At 56.1% G+C, this 21,991-nt stretch overlaps 3 protein-coding genes across 4 annotated transcripts in view; 2 read left to right on the plus strand and 1 right to left on the minus strand.

The window, feature by feature from the left end:
• The first annotated feature begins 106 nt into the window (after window positions 1–106).
• On the plus strand, window positions 107–6,295 carry Jmjd7 (jumonji domain containing 7). 2 transcript variants are annotated; one of them, XM_059261185.1, is made up of 8 exons: window positions 107–184; window positions 3,764–3,917; window positions 3,998–4,251; window positions 4,558–4,614; window positions 5,025–5,120; window positions 5,310–5,386; window positions 5,572–5,731; window positions 5,835–6,295. In XM_059261185.1, exons 1-8 carry the CDS (start codon window positions 121–123, stop codon window positions 5,921–5,923), a joined length of 951 nt encoding a protein of 316 aa, XP_059117168.1. In that variant the 5' UTR covers window positions 107–120; the 3' UTR covers window positions 5,924–6,295. The 2 variants fall into 2 exon arrangements, with proteins under 2 accessions (XP_059117168.1, XP_059117169.1); XM_059261186.1 differs by having other exon boundaries at window positions 4,558–4,590.
• A 133-nt stretch (window positions 6,296–6,428) lies between these two features.
• Window positions 6,429–15,763, plus strand: Pla2g4b (phospholipase A2 group IVB). Its single transcript, XM_059261184.1, has 20 exons — window positions 6,429–7,707; window positions 8,360–8,426; window positions 8,690–8,826; window positions 8,966–9,097; window positions 9,386–9,426; window positions 9,574–9,616; window positions 9,884–9,938; window positions 10,185–10,315; window positions 10,521–10,604; window positions 10,854–10,891; window positions 11,571–11,706; window positions 12,294–12,430; window positions 12,679–12,901; window positions 13,040–13,157; window positions 13,428–13,565; window positions 13,689–13,793; window positions 13,970–14,149; window positions 14,334–14,500; window positions 14,892–15,078; window positions 15,174–15,763. The coding sequence occupies exons 1-20, from the start codon at window positions 7,642–7,644 to the stop codon at window positions 15,383–15,385; spliced, it is 2,397 nt and encodes a 798-aa protein (XP_059117167.1). The 5' UTR covers window positions 6,429–7,641; the 3' UTR covers window positions 15,386–15,763.
• Window positions 15,452–21,991, minus strand: part of Sptbn5 (spectrin beta, non-erythrocytic 5) — a 44,904-nt gene continuing 38,364 nt past the window's right edge. The window contains 12 exon segments of the mRNA XM_059261180.1: window positions 15,452–16,137; window positions 18,214–18,287; window positions 18,399–18,500; window positions 18,724–18,792; window positions 19,416–19,520; window positions 19,624–19,800; window positions 19,981–20,125; window positions 20,259–20,476; window positions 20,755–20,907; window positions 20,985–21,179; window positions 21,429–21,633; window positions 21,763–21,959. Of these exon segments, the coding sequence (XP_059117163.1) occupies window positions 16,125–16,137; window positions 18,214–18,287; window positions 18,399–18,500; window positions 18,724–18,792; window positions 19,416–19,520; window positions 19,624–19,800; window positions 19,981–20,125; window positions 20,259–20,476; window positions 20,755–20,907; window positions 20,985–21,179; window positions 21,429–21,633; window positions 21,763–21,959 (1,653 nt within the window). The 3' untranslated portion in view covers window positions 15,452–16,124.

Consider the following 21,991-nt stretch of genomic DNA (forward strand, 5'->3'; position numbering starts at 1 on the left):
GCAAAATCCGAAGGAAGCGCCGCTTGTCGCACCTCCTGAGGGGCGGGGCGAGGGCGGAAATAGGGGCGGGGCTGCGAGCCTAGAGCGGAAATAGGGACGGGTTCTCTCCCCACGGGCGTCATGGCGGAGGCGGCCCTGGATACGGTGCGGAGGGCGTTGCAGGAGTTCCCGGCGGCGGCTCGCGGTGAGTGGCGTCCGCGCGAAGAGAGCGTGGAGAGAGCCTGGGGTACTGGAACTCACTCAGGTCTTGTGTGCACGAGTCGCCGACTGGTGGCCACACATTTTCGTATGTTACCCTCGTCTAGCTAGCGGACGAGTCCTCAGCTGATGGTTGCACGGCCTGGTGCCTTCATGGGGTGCAGCTGTGGTTTTGTTCAAGGCCCAGCGCAGCTCCGGCGGTAGTCGTAGTGCCGTTCTCAAAGCCAGCAGGTGCTGAGTCCCTGTGCTCTGCGTCGCTGCCCTTTCGGTACAGAAGATTCTTTAACCTCAGATGTCCCGGATGCTGGTGACTTTTGAGGAGAGAAGCAGGCGACTGCCCTCGTTCACTCACGCGAACTCCAAGCTTTGAGGATTGTAGAGACCCACCCAAGCAATATTGGCTGTTCCGCTACTAGGTGTTAGGTTCCTTCTTTGCTCCTCACTACGTCATTCCTTCTTTCCCCCTTTTTACTAAGTCATTTCTTACTGAACAGCAGTGCGGGCAGTTCTGCGCAATGTAAATAAAGTAAGATTCACTCCCGCCCCTTGTCTGTCCAGTAGGACTCTGTTTTATTGTTCCTGCTAAGCATACTTTGCTGCACTGTCCTAGAGGGCATTTCAAGTGCCTCTGTCTCAAATTTTCACACCTGTGAACCAGTGCACCCATTATTGATAGGAATGCAGGTGTTTTAACCTCTTGTTTTCAATAATTCTGCTGCAACTACTTGACTGTTCATTTAACAAAATTTAAGTACCTCTATGTGCCAGAATGTGTGTTCAGTGTTTTTAAATTTGGCAATAAGTGCCTTTATCTTCGGAGCCATCTCACCAGCCCAGGGGTATTTAGGTTATCTCATTAAAGAAACAGTCTGGAGAGATGACTGAGTGGGTAAAGTGCTTAAGCACGTGATGACCTGAGTTCAGATCCACCTGATGATTATATGTCTGATGCAGTTCCAGAGCTGGAAAGCAAAGACTAGGGGACCCCAGGGGTTTGCTGGCCAGCCAGCCTAGCAACTGCTGAGCTCCAGATTCAGTGAGAGACTTTGTCTCAGAAAATAAAGTGGAAATGGTAGACATCTGATGCCACCTTCCTCTGTATATGCATGCACAGGCATATACAGCCCCCCCCCCACACATACACACACACACACACACAGAGAGAGAGAGAGAGAGAGAGAGAGAGAGAGAGAGAGAGAGAGAGAGAGAGAGCGCGAGCGATCTGTTTCCATACAACTTCAATTCTCAGGGAGTAAACAATTATGTGAGCATCCCAGCTGTGTCCCAAGTGGTTTAGAGGATGGTTGCAGGGTCCACTAAGGGTGTGTACCTGTAATGTATAGGGAACAGCAAGGGCTGTAAGCCTGGAGCAGGCTCTGTGTTCATGTTTATTTTTGTCAGTTAAATTCTTAACAGAATTGCTGGGTCAAAGGAATTATGTGGAGTTCAGTTTGAAGCTCTAAGGGAAAGATGTAGGCATTCTCTAAAGGAAATGGTGAACAAATAAAACTGGTATAGTTAAAGAAAATCCAAAGGATAGAAAAGGGCAGTTTTACACCAGGTGGTGGTGGCACATGCCTTTAATCCCAGCACTCAGGAGGCAGCTGCAGACTGATTTCTCAGTTCAAGGCCAGCCTGGTCTACAGAGAGAGTTCCAGGACAGCAAGGGCTACATGGAGAAACCCTGTTTCAAAAACAAAACAAAACAAAACAAAACAGTTTCTACACATTTTTAAACTCTAGGGTAGAGTAACACAGTGGCGGTGTTTTCCTAGCAGGTAGGAGGCCCTGGATTCAATCCCAAAGAGCAACTCAGTTGTTCTGAGCCCCAGTTCCCTTCTAAGATTACTGCTTTGTGGGGTTCCTGTTCCTCCCTCCCAGGTCTGCTTGGTGATTCTTACCCCTGTTCAGGGTAGCAAGTACATGCTGAGCTCTCTGCAGTTTTCCTGGGCCCACCAATGTCTTCCCATGTGGTTCCAGTGTCCAATTTAAAGATACTCCCTTTCTGACTGATGGCAAGGGAGGGTAGTCAGAATGGAGATGTAACTAGGGTGAGCATGAACTCAGGAGTAAAATGAATGCCATAGACATCTGTCAAGGGTTGCAGTAACTGTTGCTTGGGACCAAAGCATTCGGTCAGACATTAAGGCTGAAAGTTAACAAAGCAAAGCGCTCTGCCCTCCTAAAAGCCAAGACAGTGAGTGGCAGGAACGTAGACCAGCCAGAGCAGAGGGCATGTGGTCAGTGTCAGGCATGACACAGGAACAAATCAGACTGGGAAAAAAAGTGAGCTAGGCTTAGTCATGGAGCAGCCTGAACGCATGCCAAGGTGGACTGAATTCTGCCAGGGGTAGCAGTAAGCCATCCAAGGAGTCTTCACTAGGTGTATGACAAGATGAGATTGCATTTCAGATAGATGATAGATGCTCTTGAAAGGGAGTGGAATTCGACCAGAAGGACCAGATTGCTCACTGCAGCAACCATCCAGCCGGAGTGTGGGGCACTTTCCTTTGACTTTGTATTTGCTGAGCACCTACTGGGTGCTGAGCAACTACTGTGTGCTGAGGCGCTAGAGATGTCAGGAAACATGGCAGTCATTCCAGCCATTGTGGTGATGTTTCTATTCTGCTGAAAGAGACAGATAATAAATAAATGAGTGGAAAAAAATACACAGGGCCAGGTAATGATAAATCTGTGGAGAAAAACTAAATAGGCAAGGAGGTAAAGACGGTTTCTAACAAGTGACAGTTTGAAGGGGTGGTCAGGGAAGGAGGCCTATCAGTGTGACATTGGACCCAAAGCAGCAGAGGGACGGGAAGGGTGGTTTTAAGAGAAAAAAGGGTAGAATCAACAGGACTTAGAAATAGCTAGGCCAAGGGCAGGATTGGGTAGGATAAACCAAAAGAGATTTCAGAGTCAGGTGTCCTGTCACACATGCAGTATGGCCTTGAACTTGTTTCATAGCTGAGGGTGGCTCTGAACTCCTGATCCTCCTGCTGCCACCCCCCAGGTGCTAGGTTTACACATGTGAGCCACCACACCCAGTTTAAAGGTGACTCAGAGCTGCTTAAAATGTCTCTGTAGGTGGCACAGTGCCCAAGTTGTTGGCCCTAGGTGGCCAAGGATGCTGCTGCTGTTCCATGAGACCCAGAGCTCAGTGCAGCCCCTGCCTGGCTTCTGGTGGTGTCATTGGTCAGTTATCTCCCTGGATAGATAGGCTGTGAACCGCTTGAGATGATGGGATCATCCTCTGATACCCACACCGACCAGGCCCAATGCTGGGCCTGTTTCAGATGCTCAGTGAATGTCATCATTGGAGGGGCATCCCAGAGCCAGGCTCCATCCTAGTCAGCCTGTGGCCACCAGCTCAGTGACTCCCTTTCCTAATGGATGCTGCTGAGCAACTGCTTCTCCAAGGTTAGGAAGTAAGGGATCAACTGCAGACTTCTGTGGTCAGCAGCAGCCTTGCCTGGGATGTCCATGATAGAGGATTTCCTGTGCAAACAAGTGTAACAGAAGTTGGGTACCACTGATTGCAGAGCCCTGCTCCCCATTTTTTCTTAAGACCTCAGTGTACCTCGTGTTGTGCCCTACCTGGATGAGCCCCCGAGTCCACTCTGTTTCTACCGGGATTGGGTGTGCCCCAATAGACCCTGCGTTATCCGAAACGCCCTGCAGCACTGGCCGGCCCTCCAGAAGTGGTCCCTTTCCTACCTGAGGTAAGGTTCCTTTCTGGGGTGGGACGGACCAGGGACCGTTAGCAGCAGACTACAGACCAAGCCTCCATCCATTCCTTCAGAGCCACAGTGGGCTCCACAGAGGTGAGTGTGGCCGTGACCCCAGATGGTTATGCGGATGCTGTGCGAGGGGACCGGTTTGTGATGCCTGCTGAACGTCGCCTGCCCATCAGCCATGTGGTGGATGTGTTGGAGGGTCAGGCCTGGCACCCAGGAGTCCTCTATGTGCAGAAGCAGTGCTCCAATCTGCCCACTGAACTACCCCAGCTTCTGTCAGACATCGAGTCCCATGTGCCCTGGGCCTCTGAGTCACTGGGTGAGCGGAGGGGACAAGAGGCAGGCCATGGGGATGAAGTCGGGGTGGGGGGGGGTTCAGCTTGCTTACTCATTCTCTGTCTTTGGTGTTGGCTCTGTGGGGTCGGGTGCCACCTACCTGCCGACCCCAGGCTTTGACATAAAAACAGACACCCCGAAACAGCTGCTGCCCCTTCTGCCCCAGGGGTCACATTTCCAGTGTCACCTTGCCCCAGACTCCTTGGCATTCCTTTGCCCCCACCCGGATTTCTGAATAGCTGCCCTGTGCATAGGTGGTCCTCAGCCCTGTACTAACTCTGTCCCACAGGAAAGATGCCTGATGCTGTGAACTTCTGGCTGGGTGAGGCAGCTGCGGTGACATCCTGTAGGTGTGGGGACTCCTGAAGTGGGGAGGGAGCTGGTGGGCTAGAGGGAAGAAAGGTGGGCCCAGAGGGAGTAGCTGGCCTCAAATTTCTTGTGGTATTTCGGGACTAGGACACCACAAAGGATCTCTCCTGATGGTGGGGGCATTGGAGACAGGGTACGCCATACCCTCTAGGTCTCTTTGAGAAGCCTCTTCAAGTCAGGTGGATAGTGGAGCAGGGCTGCTTCTGCTTCCCCTCCTGAGGAAGGGGAGCCAAGTTCTGTGATGCTTGCTGGAGTCCTCGGAGTCTCCCCAAGACCGCTGGTCCTGTGTGGGTTTTTCCTTTCACTGTAGGTTCTGTTGGGGTGTGGGGCTGAGGGCAGGCGGGCTGTTTTTCTCCCCACAACTCCAGGTCTTCCGTATGTTGACAGTGCACAAGGACCACTATGAAAATCTGTACTGTGTGGTCTCTGGTGAGAAACACTTCTTGTTACATCCACCCAGTGACCGGCCCTTCATTCCCTATGGTAGGTCACATGGCCTAAAAGGAGCTGGTAGCCAGTGGTGGAGGGCGGGCGAGCACCAAGAGTCCAGGCCTGAGGTGTAGCCTCAGGACCCCAGCCCTCTGGTCTCAGCATGCGGGGACACTGGGCTGGTTGTGGTAAGGGAGAGCCTGACAGACTGTTGGTCACTTATCTCCCTGACCTTGCCTTCAGATTTGTACACACCAGCAACCTACCAGCTGACTGAAGAGGGCACTTTTAAGGTGGTGGACGAGGAGGCCATGGAGAAGGTGTTTGTTCTGTTCTTGGGCTCTGGGGAAGGGTAGGCTCCCAGGGAGTAGGCACAGAGGGTCTGGGGAGGTGACATCCCTTTCTGAAAATCCCTAGTCTGTGGCTTTTCAAGGCTGGGAGGAGAGGGGCCAGAGCTAGAGATCTGAGGATCCTCAGGGCCCACAGGCAGCTGCTGTGTCTCTAGGTGCCCTGGATCCCACTGGACCCCCTGGCTCCAGACCTGGTCCGGTACCCCAGTTACAGCCGGGCACGGGCCCTTCACTGCACAGTGCGGGCCGGTGAGCTGTTGTACCTGCCGGCTCTGTGGTTCCACCATGTCCAGCAGTCCCACGGCTGCATTGCTGGTAAGGAGCACCCAGGGCACCCGGGGCCCAACAAGGCATTGGGTGGGAGGGCCTCCTGCTTCAAAGAAGGGCCCTCACATCCGGGTCCCTCTCTTCTCCACAGTGAATTTCTGGTATGACATGGAGTATGACATCAAGTACAGTTACTTCCAGCTGGTGGACTCCCTCACTAGGGCCGCAGGCCTTGACTGATGGGACCCTCACAGACACTGCAAAGGACAGCCGATGTGGGAGGTCGATTCTAGAAGCAGCCTAGAGTTTGACTATGCGCTGGCTGCTGCCTGGGTTCCTTCATGGGCTGAGAATATAGTTGGAGGACCAGGAGATGCCAGGCAGGTCTGGGTGAGGGTGCCCAGGAAGTTGCCACACAGGTGACAAGGAAGCGTGGATCAGGTCCAGCAGTGCCTCTCCTGTGCTGTGACCTTGGGTGAGTCAGGGCGTGTCAGCATCGGTCCTCTGGCTGTAAAGTGGAGATAATAATGGCTCTAGCTCCCAGGACTGCTGTGGGGCTAGACATGGACCAGCATAGAGGAAGCAGTCAATAAAAGGTGGCGTTGATGTGTCTCTTCTCATAGTTGCCTTCCACGGCCTGCTGAGGGCTTAAATGTTCAGGTAAAAGTTTCAAGGTGGTCCTGATGGAGGGGCATAAGCCAGATCCAGGCCTGGCATGGATGCTACCCACAACAAGTCCCTGGCTGGCCGGGACTTGACGGGCTCGGGGCCACCAATGCTATCTCTAGCTTGGTCCCAAACTGTTTGCTTTTCCTCCCTCAGCTCCAGGGAAGCTGCTGGGTCTGGAGCCCTGAGGGTAGGTAACCCCTGTCCTACAAGTATGAACAGGAAGTGATGGGAACCATGTTCCTCCTGAGCTGTTCTCTGAGGAAAGAGTTGATCTCCACACCCAGACTCCTTCTCACCCAACTAAAGAGCTGGGAGAGCCCCTATCCCCACATGCCAACCCACTGGCCTCATCTCTGGCCACCCAGCTCCAGGGGTGGAGGCAGCCTAGGCACAGCTTTGAAGGGCTGTTTTATGTGAAAGCCACTCCCCTGCAAGGTTGTGATGGAGCCTGAGGTACTTTTCTGAGATTGCCCAGGGCTCCAGTTCAGACTGGGCATTCCTGTCATACTGGCACTGGGGAGGTTGCGAAAGGACCCACGACGACATGATGCGCAGCCCCACTGTTCACTGCTGTTTTGGCGGGCCACGGTCTGCTGACCTGCTCAGCCCATGGCAGCAAATTCTCCTAAAAGCCCTCCTCCAAGTTAGGGCTGGTTGGGACAGTGGACTTCAGGGAGACTGTGGCTAGCTCCAGGAGGTGTCACTGACTCCAGCATTGGCTTAAGGTGTCTCACTTCCTGGGCAGGTGGCTGGGTCAGCAGTGGGTGTGGGGCTTGGGTGGAGCGGAGGACTCTGTGGGAGGGATTTGAGAGGAATGTGTGGGCAGTTGGCTCACCTTGGCTCTGGGTTTAAAGCCGACAGTTGTTGGTCCCGTGGCCACTGCCCCATCATTCCTGTTCCTGTGGACTTGGTCTCATGGCTCTGGTAAGGCTCCATAGGGCACTGGGCTCCCATTTCATTCCAGGACCTGGTGGCTGTGGTTTCTAAGAGGAGCTGTGGGCTTCTCTAAGCAGAGGGAGGGATGCTTTTCAGCTTCCGGACCAGACAGAGTGGAAGCCAGGGGCAAGGCCAGAACTGGGATGGAGGTCTGTCCTGGGAATGGGTTCCAGGCAGAAATTCCGGGATTTGGACCCTGGGAACTCTGAGGATCTTATCCACTGTCCTGGGGGCTTAGAAAAAAGTAGCTGCTCCATGCCTCTGACTCGGTTACTTGGCATGTGGGAACTTCCTTAGCTTTGCTCCTGACCACGGAGCTCCCTGAACTTGACCATTGGCACCTTTCCAGAGATATGGCTGAAGACCAAAAGGAAGGACCAGGTGGCACAGGCTTCCTCTGCCCTGGCACTCTGGCAAGTGTCCACATCTCCAGAAGCAGGGGATTGGGAAGGAGCTCTGGAGACCCCCATCAGATCTGGAAGATGGCAATGTGGGGTGGTCTGGGTTGGTAGCTGCTATCCTGATCCTGCAGAATCCATTCCCAGGATGGGGTAGACGGCACAGGTGGCAGCTCACTCATGGTGCCTAAGCCCCAATGTATTCCTCTCTTTCCCTTGACACTCAGACCAGCCTCAAAGCATCTTGGTGGGATTAGGGTTGGATGGTGAGGTAATGGGCTAAAAGACAAAAGCCCATACCCAGAAATAGTGTGGGCCATTAACAAGCCAGCTTGCCTGTGTTCCGGTCCTAACTATGCCTCAAGAGAGTGGCCTCGATTTCCTCTCATGGTTGGTCATTATCATAGCACCCTTCAGAGGATGTGTGACAATTTAGTAAATATATGCTAAGCCCTTGGTTTGGAGCTGGCACAGTATGGTGTTTAATTATGAGAAGGTGTCATCGTGTAGATACAATGTCTCTTGTCACTCTGGGATTCTGATGGGTGCAGGTGGACCTGGTCCTTTTGGTAGAGAGTTAAACCTTGAGAGATTGTCCCAACCTGCCCTGAGGCCCTGTCACATTTACCCCATCCACCTATAGCAAACCTGCCCTGTCTGTCTGCAGGCAAAGGTGGCGGGGACATGCCTGCTCACTGTTCGTGTCCTCCAGGCTAATGGCTTGCCTTCCAAGGACCTAGGTAAGCACACTGCTTCCCTGGCACTTAGCTGAGCCCAGAGGACAGGTGGGGCTGACTGAGAGTAGTTAGCACCGGTGGGAGGGGCTACGAAGAAGACTGGGCTGGTAGGAGGTCCTGCAGGGGTCTCCTGGAGAGAAGGGTCCCCAAAGTGGCAGAAGGCTCAGCCCTAGGGACCGGATGTCTCAGGAAGAAGGAAGTAGACTCAGTGGTGGGCCGGGAAGGGTTCTTGATCATTACAAGACATGTGCCCTTGCTTCCTGCAGTGACAGCCTCTGACTGCTATGTGACTCTGGATCTGCCCACGGCCTCCAGCCACACGCTCCAGACACGCACAGTCAAGAACAGCAGAAACCCAGTCTGGAATCAGAACTTCCACTTCCGGATCCACAGGCAGCTCAAGGTAGCCCAGGCATCCAGTCTGGCCCTGCCCTTTCCCTGTGCCCGACTGCCACCTGGCTCCTAGTTTGCCATCTCCTGCCCCATCCTCCTGTCACCCAACTCCTTCCTATATAAGCTGCCTCTCTCTCTGCCTCTTCCAGAATGTTATGGAACTGAAAGTTTTTGACCAGGACCGGTTGACCAAAGATGACCCTATGCTGTCAGTACTGTTTGACGTAGGGACTCTGCGAGCCGGGGAATCTCGACGCCAGAGTTTCTCACTGAACACTCAGGTAAAGCTGTGCTCAGGGAGTGGGGCCCCCCAATTCTGAGGATAGGGCTTCGGAGGCTCCCCTGCCTCAGGGAGTGGCCCAGGCATCCCCTCAACTTTTCACCAAGGAGCAGGCCTGTCCCCAACTTCTTTCTCACCTTCTGATCAGAAGCACAGCTTCTTGGGAACAGTCCAAGGAGTGCAGACAGAGTGACCGGGAAAGGGACAGGGGCCCTTCTCCATCACTCTGGCCTCAGCAACTCCCACTGCCGTCTGGGTTACCAGCCCCTCTAACCTGCTTCTCTTCCAGGACGACGGGCACCTGGAAGTTGAATTTCGGCTGCAGACTCTGTGAGTGGGGCTGGGGGAGCCTGGCGGGTGGCCGTGGAGAGCTTCCTTCCGGGAAGGGCAGTGCCAGCTCGCCGAGGCTGGTACCCCTCCCTGGTGGAGGAGGAGTGCCTGGGCTCTTGCAGAGAGTCACTGGGGGCCTCTTTCCAGGACAGGCTGTGAGGAAGAGCTCATCAGCAATGGCATCTTAGTGGTGAGTGGGGACCCAGGGCTTCCCCTAGCAGATCATCCCTCATGCTGTGCTGTTCTCCCAGGCTTGAAGTAGGCCCGCCACAGCCCGGGTCGTGTGGGCCGAGTTGGGGACATTGGTATGCATGTTCCCCAAGGGATTAATCTCAAGCAAATGCTTAGCCACTGAGGGTGATATAAGAATGTTCTGGAGAGCAGGGACCAGGAGCCCACAATGTAGGGTCCCAGAGATGGGGTGCAGCATGTATCTAAGGGGATCTCTTGACCACAGGCTCGGGAGCTCTCCTGTTTGCATGTTCAACTAAAGAAGACAGGAGACCCAAAGGGTGAGTTCCCTCCTCCTTAGGCAGGCCTTCCACACTTATTCCCATCTCTTCCTCCTTTCTAAGGAGGTGACCTGGTACTGGCTGTTTTCAGGTAGCAAAAGTTGGGGGGCAAATCCATGCTGGGACTCCCCTGGACTCCATCTCTCCACCGGGACCATGTCAGAGAGGGACTTCCCTGCAGACTTGATACGGGATTTAGTGGACAGAGATCCCATCCTGAGTTTTGACTCTGGTTCCTGTTTCTAGGGTCAGAGAGCAGAGTTCAACTTGTGGTTGCTGGGGCCTGTGAGGGCCCACAGGATGCTTCTGTGGGCACCAGTTCTTACCGCTTCCATTATCCAGCCTGCTGGGAGCGAGACCTGAGTGTTCATCTTCAGGTAGCATGCCTTGCTCCTGAGACCTAGAGCCCCCCTCTCCTCCCAGCACCCTCCCAACCTGAGCCGTGCTTCCCTCAGGTCATTGGGGGGTGACGTTAGCCTCCTGTTCCTTCCGTACTGTTCTGCCCCGCCACAGGGAGTCGGTAGGGTCTTTGCTAAGAGAGGAGTAATGACGCGTGGGGGTCCTTTCTCCCCCACCCCTAAGGATGACCCCCAGGAGCAGCTGAAGGTACCACTACGCGCCCTACCCTCTTCAGAGTTGGTGCGACTCGTCTTCCCCACGTCCCAGGTACTGGTCACACAGAGAAGCTAGGTTCATGGACGGGCCTGTCACTGGCCTAGCCTTGAAGCAATCAGCCTGCTTTTGTGGCTGGTTCTCCCTTCAGGCCATGCCCCAGACAATCAGCGGGTGGAAGTGTGGGCCCTGGAAAAGAGCTCGGGGCCCACCCAAGCGTTCTTGGGATGGTCTGGGGTGCACTGAGGCCACAGTGGGGTGGAAATAGCCAGCCTTTCTGATCATGGTACTCATGGTTTCCAGGAGCCACTGATGAGGCTGGAACTGAAGAAGGAAGAAGGGTAAGAGCCCACCCGGGGAATGGGAGGGCAGGGGCAGCACCCAGGTGTGTGTGTGGGGGTGGTGGTGAAGGTCAGTCTGGCCTGGTGGGGTGGGGGGAGATGCAGCGCTCCTGGGTGATTGGGCTGTGCATCAGGAGGCGGCGTCAGTGTGGACAGGCTGTTCTTAATGTTCCCACTTGGATTGCTACAGTATGGGGTGGGCCCTGCCTAGCACCCCGGTGATCCTGGGAAGATCAGTGTCTGTCCAGATAAGAGACAGGGAGGCAGGGACAGGACCGGAGGCTGAGGCACGAGGGCAAGGGGGAGGGATGTCCCCTGGCCTGGAGGCTGTTGAGAAAGGACCTTTAGATGCCCTTCAGAAGAGGGAGGGGGCTTTTCAAATAGGTGGGGGCAATGGGCCTTCTTTTCTGCCCTGTCGTTTTTGGAGCTGTGGGTGAGGGAGAGATTTGACTTGGAAGTGGGGCCCAGCCCTAGACCCTGGGTGCACTCAGTCCCATGGTCTGCTTTACCACAATCACGTGTGTGCATGGCCCTGGGTTCTCCTTCTCCTCACTCCACAGCAAGTGGTGGTGAGGATGGAGAAGGGAGGAGAGAGCAAGGGTCTGGCAGGTGAAGCGAACCAGTTTCTTTTTCTGTGGTGGAGCTGAGAACTGCTTCTGGGTCTCTTCCTTCTCCCCAGACCAAAGGAGCTGGCTGTGCGGCTGGACTGTGGGCTCTGCCCTGAGGAGCAGGCCTTTCTAAGCAGGAGGAAGCAGGTGGTGGCCGCTGCCCTGAAAAAGGCCTTACAGCTGGACCAAGACCTGCAAGACGACGAGGTCTGGGGGCTGAGCACGTGTGGGTGGAGTTTTCCTCATGCCTGCTTAGGCCCAGGGCTCAGTGCTGGGAGAGTTGTGCAGCCCAGAGCTGGTGTCAGTTCAGGCTCGTCCCTGGCAGGCCCTGCCTACCCTGTTCCTCTTCCTCGATGTTATCAGGATGATACATGGGGCACCTGCAGCTCACAGATGGGAGTTTCCTGTTTTTTGGTCCCCCACCTGACTGATGAGACACATCTACTATGAGGATGGCTCAGAATGGTCCCCAGAGGTTCAGACCACCCTTATTGGCTCCCAGGGGAATGAATCCCAGCGCCAGAGAGCAGGAGCCTTGGGGGCTTCCAGAAAGTGATCTCAGGCCCCGTGTAGGCTAACACTTGTTAGGCCATTCTTCTGGATCCCCGATGTTTGAAGCAGTGAGGCATTTGGGAGGTTGTTTCTGACTAGGTCCTCAAGAGGGCTAACTCAGAGCTGGTCCCAAGACTCAATCACGTCTTGACTGGTTGGCCACTGGACTATCATGTTCTCGTCCCAGAGTGTGGCTTTCTCTATTCCTCAGGCCTTTTCTGAACCTGGCTGTCCTCTTCCAGATCCCCGTGATTGCTGTTATGGCCACTGGTGGTGGGATCCGGGCCATGACTTCTTTATATGGTCAGCTGGCTGGCCTGAGGGAGCTTGGTCTCCTGGACTGCATCTCCTACATCACTGGGGCTTCAGGATCCACCTGGTGAGCGCGTTGGGGGCTGAGTGCTGGGGGCTGCAGCTAGCCAGGGGAATCGGGAGGGAATGTAGTGAAAGGACTTCCTGAGCCCCACAGACCCCAGTGCATACTGCATGGGCTGGGAAAATGCTGGCAGTAGGGTGCAGTGTGCTCCAGGGAACAGAAGTGATGGCCAGACAGTCAAGGACATGTACAGTCCAGATGGGGTCCTTCGGTGACCACATTCCCTCCTCCTAAGCTTTGGCTTTCCTCAGGGCATTGGCCAACCTCTATGAGGACCCAGAGTGGTCTCAGAAGGACCTGACGGGGCCTACCGAGTTGCTGAAGACCCAGGTGACAAAGAGCAAGCTGGGCGCATTGGCCCCCAGCCAGCTGTGGAGGTACCGGCAGGAGCTGGCTGAGCGTGCCTGCCTGGGCTACCCGAGCTGCTTCACCAACTTGTGGGCCCTCATCAATGAGGCCTTGCTGCATGATAAGGTAGGTGGAGGGGTGGGCCCTGGGTTGGTAAAGCTAAGGCAAAGCCATCTGGAAATGGACCCATCCCTGGGTGATCTGTGGGAAAGACTCCCGGCATCAGGAAGCTGAGGGCTTAGGCCGAGCTCCTCTTTCCCTCAGCCTCATGAACACAAACTCTCAGATCAACGGGAGGCCCTGAGTCGAGGCCAGAACCCTCTGCCTATCTACTGTGCCCTCAACAGCAAGGAGCGGGGCATGACCACCTTTGAATTTGGGGGTGAGTGGCTTCAGAACTGGGGCCTATGCTCTTAAGGGTGGTAGGGTACCCTGTAACTAGTCCTGTATCTAAGACGTGTATCTCATGCCCATGTCTCCTGGTCCAAGTACCAAAGACTGTCATCCCGCCAGCTAGCTCCTTTACCCCTTGGGATGAGGGAAGAGGCCTCAAGTCCCCTGCTGGTTACAAGGCCTGAAATAAAGTCCCTGGTGGGTGTCGGAATGCCCAAGCCCCTAGGCTCCGTGGCTGAGGTGTATGTTGTCCTCACAGAATGGTGTGAGTTCTCTCCCTATGAAGTCGGCTTTCCCAAGTATGGGGCCTTCATCCCCTCTGAGCTCTTCGGCTCCGAGTTCTTCATGGGGCGGCTGGTGAAGCAGCTCCCCGAGTCCCGAATCTGCTTCCTGGAAGGTGAGGAGGCTAGATAATGGGGGGCTTGGGAGAGGGAGCCCTCTCCTTGCCCACTTCAGCCAGAGGGAGGGATGGTTCAGACTAACAGCAGTCAGGACTCTTCACTTGACGCCCCTTTCTCAGGTATCTGGAGCAACCTGTTTGCAGCCAGCCTCCAAGACAGCTTGTACTGGGCCTCGGAACCCAGCCAGTTCTGGGACCGCTGGGCTCAGGATCAGGCCAGCCTGGGTAGGTGCCTGGGCTTTCTACAGGAGAGAGATGGGCAGCCAGTTGGGGGTGTCTTTGAGGCACTGTGGACTTGAACTGCTTACCTTCTAGGGTAACCATGGAGACTGGGAGAAAGGACCAGAGGCCTTCTTTCCTTAATGTCACCCCATCACCTCACCCCACTCTCGCCTGTGCAGACAAAGAGCAGGTCCCCCATCTGAAGATTGCAGAACCACCAACGACCAGTAGCAGGATTGCCGAGTTCTTCACTGACCTCCTGACAAAGCGGCCACTTGCCCAGGCCACCCACAATTTCATGCGCGGCCTCCATTTCCACAAGGACTATTTCGATCACCCTTGCTTTTCTACCTGGAAAGGTACCCTTTCCACCGTCTCACCCTGCTCGGTCCAGGCTCCCCACCCCCACCCCCTTTCCTCTCCCCCTGGGATGTGCTGCTCTGGCAGGATTTGCGGGGACCACGGACCTTTTTCTATGGGCCTAAAGAGGTCTGGACCCACAGTGACAGCTCATGATGCTTCTCCCACCCCAAACCTTTGTAGCAACCAAACTGGATGGGTTCCCCAACCAGCTGACACCCACGGAGCCCCATCTCTGCCTCCTGGATGTCGGTTACTTCATCAACACTAGCTGCCCACCCCTTCTGCAGCCAACACGGGATGTGGACCTCATCTTGTCACTGGACTACAACCTTCATGGAGCCTTCCAGGTTGGGGAGATGGCGGGCCATCTAGGGTAGCCTGTTTTCTAGGCACCTAATGAGACCTGCTTTAGGATCCAGTATCTGGCCCAGCTTCCATTAGGGTATGGTAGTGGCACCCCCTACTGGGGAAAGTTAGCTCTGCTCTGGGAGTGGGGTGCTGAGTAGCCGGGAGGTTCTCTGTACTGTCCCTGACCCTGAAGAAGTCCTGGCATACCTGATGCTTCTAGATGGCCCCCACTTTCCGAGGGCTGTTGGCCACTAACACAGGGGAGCCCTAGAGGAGCTGGGAGGGAGGGTACCGTCAGACCGTGGGACTCTGGGCCCACGCAGTCTCCGCACAGCCGGCCTTGCACTGAGCACACTGGGCCCTCTAATGCCCGCTCTGCCTGCCCAGCAGCAGCTGCAGCTTTTGAGCCGGTTCTGCCAGGAGCAGGCCATCCCTTTCCCACCCATCTCGCCCAGCCCTGAGGAGCAGCGCCGGCCTCAGGAGTGCCACGTGTTCTGTGACCCGACCCAGCCCGAAGCCCCAGCTGTACTGCACTTCCCTCTGGTCAACGACTCCTTCCAGGACCACTCGGCCCCCGGTGAGCCTCGGCCCCCTCCCTTCCAGACCTGCCTCAGTGCGGGGGGGTGGGGGGGGTGTTCCCAGGCCTCCTACCAGACTGCCCTCTCTCCACAGGGGTGCCGCGGACACCGGAGGAGAAGGCGGCTGGGCAGGTGAACCTGTCTCCTTCCGACTCCCCCTACCACTACACAAACGTGACCTACAGCCAGGAGGACGTGGACAAGCTGCTGCGCCTGACACATTACAACATCTGCAACAACCAGGACCGGCTGCGGGAGGCCCTGCGCCAGGCCGTGCAGCGGCGGAGACAGCGCAGGCCTGAGTGACAGCTGTGGCCTGGCGGGTTCCCACCTGGGGGCCTTTGACCCTCCACTCCCTCCCTGCTGCTCGGCGTCGAAGACCAGCACCACCACGTGCTCCAGAGCCTCTGGGGACTCTGATGTCCAGGCACAACTCCACAAGATAATGTCTGGGATCTCCAGAGGTGACACTAAGCCTGTCGGCAGCCCTCAGAGTCAGACTGTAACCTGAAGTAGAGCTGCTGGGGCCTAGCACTAGGAATGACCTAGCTCACCCATGGGACGGACTTGGGGCTCTTCAGAGGTTAGAGATGGGGCCGTGCTGGTCGCATGACAGGACACTGTGACATGTTATAGGGGCTCTTATAAACGGGAGGTGCTTGGGTGGCGCTGTCCCAAGATTAATTATCTGTCGTACCAGACTATTAGTTCCACAGGGCACTTGACGTGAGCTCCACTCTAAAAGCAAGACATCCAAGTCACCCTTTCCAAGAGGCCACTAGCGTGGAAGTTCCAGCCCTGTCCAGATGGACAGACTGCCATCTTTGTCCAAACAGAGACCTTGGGGTGAGGCCATGGTCCAGTTAAAAGGTTCAGGCTCATCTCGGGCCCAGCTGGTAACAACACAGCAGTGCTTATCCTGTCAGGAGCTGTTCTCTGGTCCGGAGCAGCCGCAGGAAGGTGCCCTAGGGCCAGGAGCCGAGGGGTTCCCCAGGATGCATCTTCACTTGTAGCCCTGAGGTTTGGTGTTGCCTCAGGACTCATTTCAAGGCTCAGACCTGTTGGGAGAACAGAGATTCGGGACCATACACCATAGAATCTTCTAGAACATCCCGCCTGCTCCTCACGTGAGATGAGTGGGATGTAACAACTTTGATTCTCATGATCCAGCAAGTTCTGTCAGCCAGGCAAGTGGTTCTCAGGGCCTGCCCTGGAAATGGAGCTGGGATGCTTGAAATATAATCCCAGCTACTCAGGAGACTGAGGCAGGAAGATCATGAGTTCAAGGCCAGTCTAGACAACTTAGTGGGTTGTAAAGGAAAAGCCAAGGATATAGCTCAGTGGTAGAGGATGTGCATGATGCCCTCAGTTCACTCCCAGGACCACCAGAAACTCTAGTACAAGCCCCTGTTCTTTGGTCTCACACCATCTGACTCAAGCTGGACTTGAGTCGTCCTGCAAGAGAGATGGATTGCTGTGCCAGAGACCACAGCTGTCTGTGGCTGTCACCTGTTAGAGCATGAGAGCCTTCCAGGCCCACAGCTGTGCATCAGTCTAGATGTATGGCATTGTCATACTGGACCTGGGCACCCATGGGGGTGGTGTTCAATCCTCCCCCACATGCCCCAAGTGCCCCATTTTTAGAGGCCTGAAGCCTGCTAGCCTGGAGATAGGAAAGACATGGATGAGATGGATGATCATCTAAATGGAGCCGGGATCCACAAGAGGCTGAAGATGCCAAAGAAGGGCCCGTATTCAGCCGGCTTCATCCCTCGGCCTTTATACTTCTTGTCACTGGCCTGGACACGCTGATGCCTTGGCCCAGTCTGTCCCCCGGGATCAGGGACAGAATCAAGACAGGATGGAGGTTAAGAGCAGAGGCACAAGCAATGGCTGAGGTTTTGCTGCCTCAGAGGAAGGAAAATGGAAGTTTGAGAGTGAGGACAGGTGGACAGTTCAGGGGAGCATTCCAGTAAAAAGCAGGTTGGACACCCAGGGAGCCTCTTGCCTACGGGATAGCTAGAGCAGGACTTATCACCAGCAGAGACTCCCCAGGTGGGGAGGGCAGGGGGGAGATGGAGTGTGGGGAAAGGGAGCCTCGTGGCCTGGGTCCTGCCGTCACCTCTAAGTGGAGGTGTGAGGGCAAGGGTCTCCCATGTGGGGCCTCTCCAGCCCACTCAGCAGAGTGGGCCTTGAGTCCTGGCCTGTCAGCATTAAGAGAAAACCCACTCCACCAGCATCCGACTTGATCACAGCATTTCCACTCACAGCTGGGAACCTGGCCTTGGGTTCTAGGCTGCAGACAGAAGGATGAGGGTTATCCTGGAAGCCACGGCCCGTGTCCCTGTCCTAGAGGCTCAGCTGCCTGCCTCCTGTGGCCTGCAGTGTGGCGGGGCACCCAGCACTCCCAAGAGACTCCTTGAAGTCTCCCCACCAAGACCCCAGAGCAGGGAGGTGCTGGAGAAACTCTGGGTCCCTTTGGGATTCTGAAGAGAGGCTTCGGGTGGAGACTAGGGGAGGTGATAACACTGAGGAGGGGCGCTAGGGACTGGGCGGAGCCCCTGGTACCCGTCACTCTCCACAGAGAACCCACCGGACACAAAGGCACAAATGGCAAAGAGTATTTTCTGCACGTTCTTTCTGCTAGTGGGAGCTTGGCCACGGTCCAGACCTCTCAGCATATAGCATTCAGAGTTACCAGCCTGTGAAGTCCGGAAAGGAACAGAACCCACCAAGTTCCTGGCTGGAGGGGGTGGGGCCAATGGACTCCAAAGGGGACAGGGCAGGACAATCTACCTCTGCTACTAATTAGCTGTGTCGCTTTGGACAAGTTTCTCAACCTCTCAGAGTTCAGTTCTTAGAGAAAATCATCAAGTCCCACTTTCAGACATTAGAGATAGCAGCTGTGAAAACCTGTAACTACAGAAAATCCAAGCAACACCAGGAACTTGGGGCCCACCCACTACCTCCTTCCTTCCCCTCCAGCCCACCCACCATGCTACCCGGGCTGGCCGCCAGTTTGCAGCCTGCTTTTCAGACGGTGCTGCAGACAGATTCTGTTCTGCCGCTCAGCCCGCCTCCCTGCAGCCCCTCAGCCAAGCTTGCCGTCAAGAGACCTGGCCTACAATCCTCACCTTGTGGAGAAAGTATGCTTCCTGCCCTCCAGTCCGTCACACTCAGGCACAATGGGGGCTATGGAAGCCAGCTCCTGGGGAGAGATGAGGTGCAGGGGTCACAGGGGGTGCCTCAGCTTTTCCCCTGTGGGACCTCTGTCTCCCCACTCCCCAAGATTGGTCTCTAGTTGCCCGAGGTCTCTTACCCCGGTGCCACCTGGTACTTCTGCCCTCCTCATATCTGAAAACAGGCTCAGGGCTCTGCTTGCCAAGGTCCCATGGCTACTGTTCCAGGAGCTGGTGCTGGACTGTGGGGAAGAAGGCCCAGGCCTCAGACCTCTCCTGGGAAGTACTGCCTGTGGTCTTCATGGGAAATGGGAACTCCTTCCCTAACCCTCTCTCCTGTGGATAGGAACTATGGCCTTCCCGGAGATCACCTAGGAAGCTACCCAGGAGTCTACTGCTTGGCACAGTGCCAGGCCCAGATGCCCACTGAACTTGGAGTTGTCTGCAGTGGGGACATGCACTCACCTGACTCCCGTCTGTGGGGGGCTGCTGCTTCAGTTCCACAGACCCCTCAGTGACACAAGTGCCCTTCACCTGAAAATACAAGATGGAGGTCCAGATGTCAGGCTCAGCACACACGAGAAGGGAGATACCCATTCCTCATTTCCAGTGTGCCCCAGCACTCCTGTCCCCTATGCCTGCTCTGGAGTGTGGACCCTGGACACCCTGAGCCCCTGTGGCCTGGCTGCATGCTCCAGGGAGATAATTGTGGTCTGGTGGGGACACCAGGCTACAGTAGGTCCCTCATCTCAGCCAGACATACAACCAACCCCTAGTTCAGAAAACCTCCACGGGAAGGCTCTGACTGCTAGCTCTGTTCCAGCTTGTATGTTCCTGTGTGTGTGTGTGTGTGTGCGCACATACACACCATAATCTTAATCTTTCCCTGTTTTCTCCCACTCCAAGAGTGCTGGTCTCCTCTCTGATTATGTTTCAGCTTTGGAGTCTTCTGTCTTTGCCAGCCCTCAGGGGTACACTCTCCCCAGGGCGCTGGGGTGGCAGGGGTGGTGGTTTTCCTGAAGGAGAAACCCTGAGGAAGACTCCACGAGGCCTCACTGCTCTGAGGAGCCCTAACTTGGAGACTGAGAAACTGTTCCACCCAACCACCTCAGAGGTCTCTTCTCTATACCCAGCCTCCCCTCATCCAGCCCTTGAACCTCTGTCAGCGTCTGAAGCTGGGTGAACGTCTCCTCACGGGCCGCCAGTAGCTTTTCCAAGCCCTCGTGTCTGCAGAGCAGACGTTCCACGTCCGTCACTGAGTGCTGAGAGAATGAGTCAGTATGTGGCTCAGCTCTGGGGTGCCAGCCCTCCACACTTAGCTCAGGGGCCAGTGAGCAGGGAACAGCAAGATCTGCCTCCACTTACCCCATAGCTGGGGTCCAGCAGCAGGCCTTCCTGGGAGGCCAGCCAGGCCTCAGCCAGCTCCAGCCTCTGTTGCAGCTGCTGCAGGCCCTGGTTCTGCTCAAAGCGTTGCCCACGCAGGGCCCATGCTGCCTGAAGCTCCTGCAGCTGTCTTTCCAGCTCCTGCAGACACTCTTCCACCTGCAGGAAGGGGCTGTTGCCACCAAAGCCTGGGCAGAGCTCCCATCCTGGCGGGGCTAGCAGGAGAGCCAAGCCAACCCAGATCTTCGCTCCCTCCTCCTCCTTCACCTCCCTCTTCCTCACCCTTCTTGGGGGCTCCCAGGCCTCAGCAGTGAGGCTCATCCCACCCTCCATTCACACCTCCAGCGACATGAAGTGGCCCTCGTCTAGCAGCTGCTGCCCTTCCCGCTGTGTGTTCTGGGCTTGAAGGCAGCACTCCTGGATTTCGTGGTCCACCACATCCCCAGCCAGCTCCTCTGAGGAAACCAGCTCCTGAGACCACGCTCTGCCGGGCAAGGGAAGAGCTGCTAGCAGAGCTGGCGAGGCAGCCTGGGGGACAAGGGCAAAAGTGCTGCCCCCCCCCCCAAAGCAAGGAGAGGACAGAGCTAAGCTAACAGTCCGACGGGACCCCTTCTTACAGCAGTTCCCGACAACGCCCAAGAAAGCTGTGGCCCTGGGTAGCCTGTGACAGCTTCTGGCTCCATCCCCGGACCTTGGCCTCCAGGTTGGCCCAGGCCACCTGCACCTTGGTGAGCCACTCGGCCAGACCCTCCTGAGGCACAGGATCATGCCGGCCCAGGCGATGGGCCTCCATCTGTATTCTTGCTGTCTCCTTTTCCATAGCTGCCAGTTCCCTCTGCAACCAGAACACGAGGTCAGGCCTCACTCTTGGGGAGGGCATGCTCCCCATTCCGTGGCTCCTGGCCTGTGGAGACCCTTCTGCTCTGCTCTAAAACCTGTGCCAAGTCCCTGGCCTGAGGAGGAGTGGTCTGATATTCTGGAGAAGTGGCTCAGGGGCAGCTCCCAGGTGAACGACCATTACCTGTCATCTGATGAGGGACTGAGGCACACAGGTCTTCCGCCTTCTGCCTGGAAGAGTGGGGTTGGGGTGAGCAGCCCCGGTGAGGCCTTTACCTGCAGGCATCTGTGCTGCTGCAGGAGCTGCGTAGGTGACAGGCTGTGGACTTGGAACTCTCCCTCTAGCAGGGTGGTCTTCTCCTGCATCCAGCCTTGGAGCTCTGAGGCGGCCTGCTCGAAGCTCTGGAGCTCACGGGCTGCAGCCAGGTTCTGGGAGAGAATGAGGGAGAGCCTGCTCGGGGCTGTGCCATGCTCCATGGCTCCATGCTCCCTGAGACACGGCCTACCTCTCTACGGACTTCGATTGCCTTGTTCAGCCTCTCCCAAGTGGCTTGGACACGATACTTCTGGGCTTGAATCTGGGGGTAGAACCTGGGTGCTCCTCTTTCCAGGGGGGCCATCAGCTCCCTCAGGGTCTGCACCTTGGCCTGGCCCAGGCTCTGGACTTCTCTGCCGAAAGCACCAAACATGTCTTCCATCACCTGGAAGGATGGAAGCCCAGGTATTGTGAGCTTCTACCAGCAGCCTTGGAGGCTCATTAAGGGCCTGGCAGCATGAGTGGCCCCAACATCACTCAGCCATAGAGTTCTAGAACTGCAGATTCTTGCAGTGATGACCCTCCAGCTTCCTTGTTCACCCCTCAGAACCCCCTCCCATCCTCAAACACATGCCTTCTTCACCTAAAGAAGCTTCTCCCTCCTCTCCCCTGGGTCTACTAAGGACTAACCCACCTGGATGCCTTCAGGGTCCTGTCCGTAGTCCTGGGACTCAGCAGCAGCCACCTTGGTGGTCAGCCAGGCATCCAGGAGCCGGGCCTCTTGCTCCAGCTGGTGTAGGTGCAATTGCTCACGTAGGGCTTGTCCCCTGCTCTCTGCTCTCTGCAGCAGCTGTGCATGGGCCTCCCTCACAGCCTGCAGCTGGGACAGCACCCTAGGACTATGACAGGAAGAAAGGGCAGCATGGACTACAGCCCTCCCTCTCCAGGCTGGACTAGCATCCCCTGCCTCTGTGACAGGGGCACCCTCATCTCTGCTCCTCTCCAGGGGGAGTGTAGCTCTGACATACCTGCCCGGGTTCTGCCCACTCTCCAGAAGGGCCACTGTTTGCTGCAGCTGCTCAACGCGACTGCTGAACCCCTCCAAGTCTCTTACGGTGGCTTCCAGACGCCGCAGAAGAACCTGTGTGGCCTCAGCATCCCGGCCCAGGTCTTCACTGTCCAGAACGTGGCCCCGTTCGGCTAGCCAGGACCCTGCCTCCAGGAGCTAGGCAGTGTAACAGCAGGAATTAGTTTCCT

The sequence above is a fragment of the Peromyscus eremicus genome, chromosome 4 (genome assembly GCF_949786415.1).
Source record: "Peromyscus eremicus chromosome 4, PerEre_H2_v1, whole genome shotgun sequence".
NCBI classification, from domain to species: Eukaryota; Metazoa; Chordata; class Mammalia; order Rodentia; family Cricetidae; genus Peromyscus; species Peromyscus eremicus.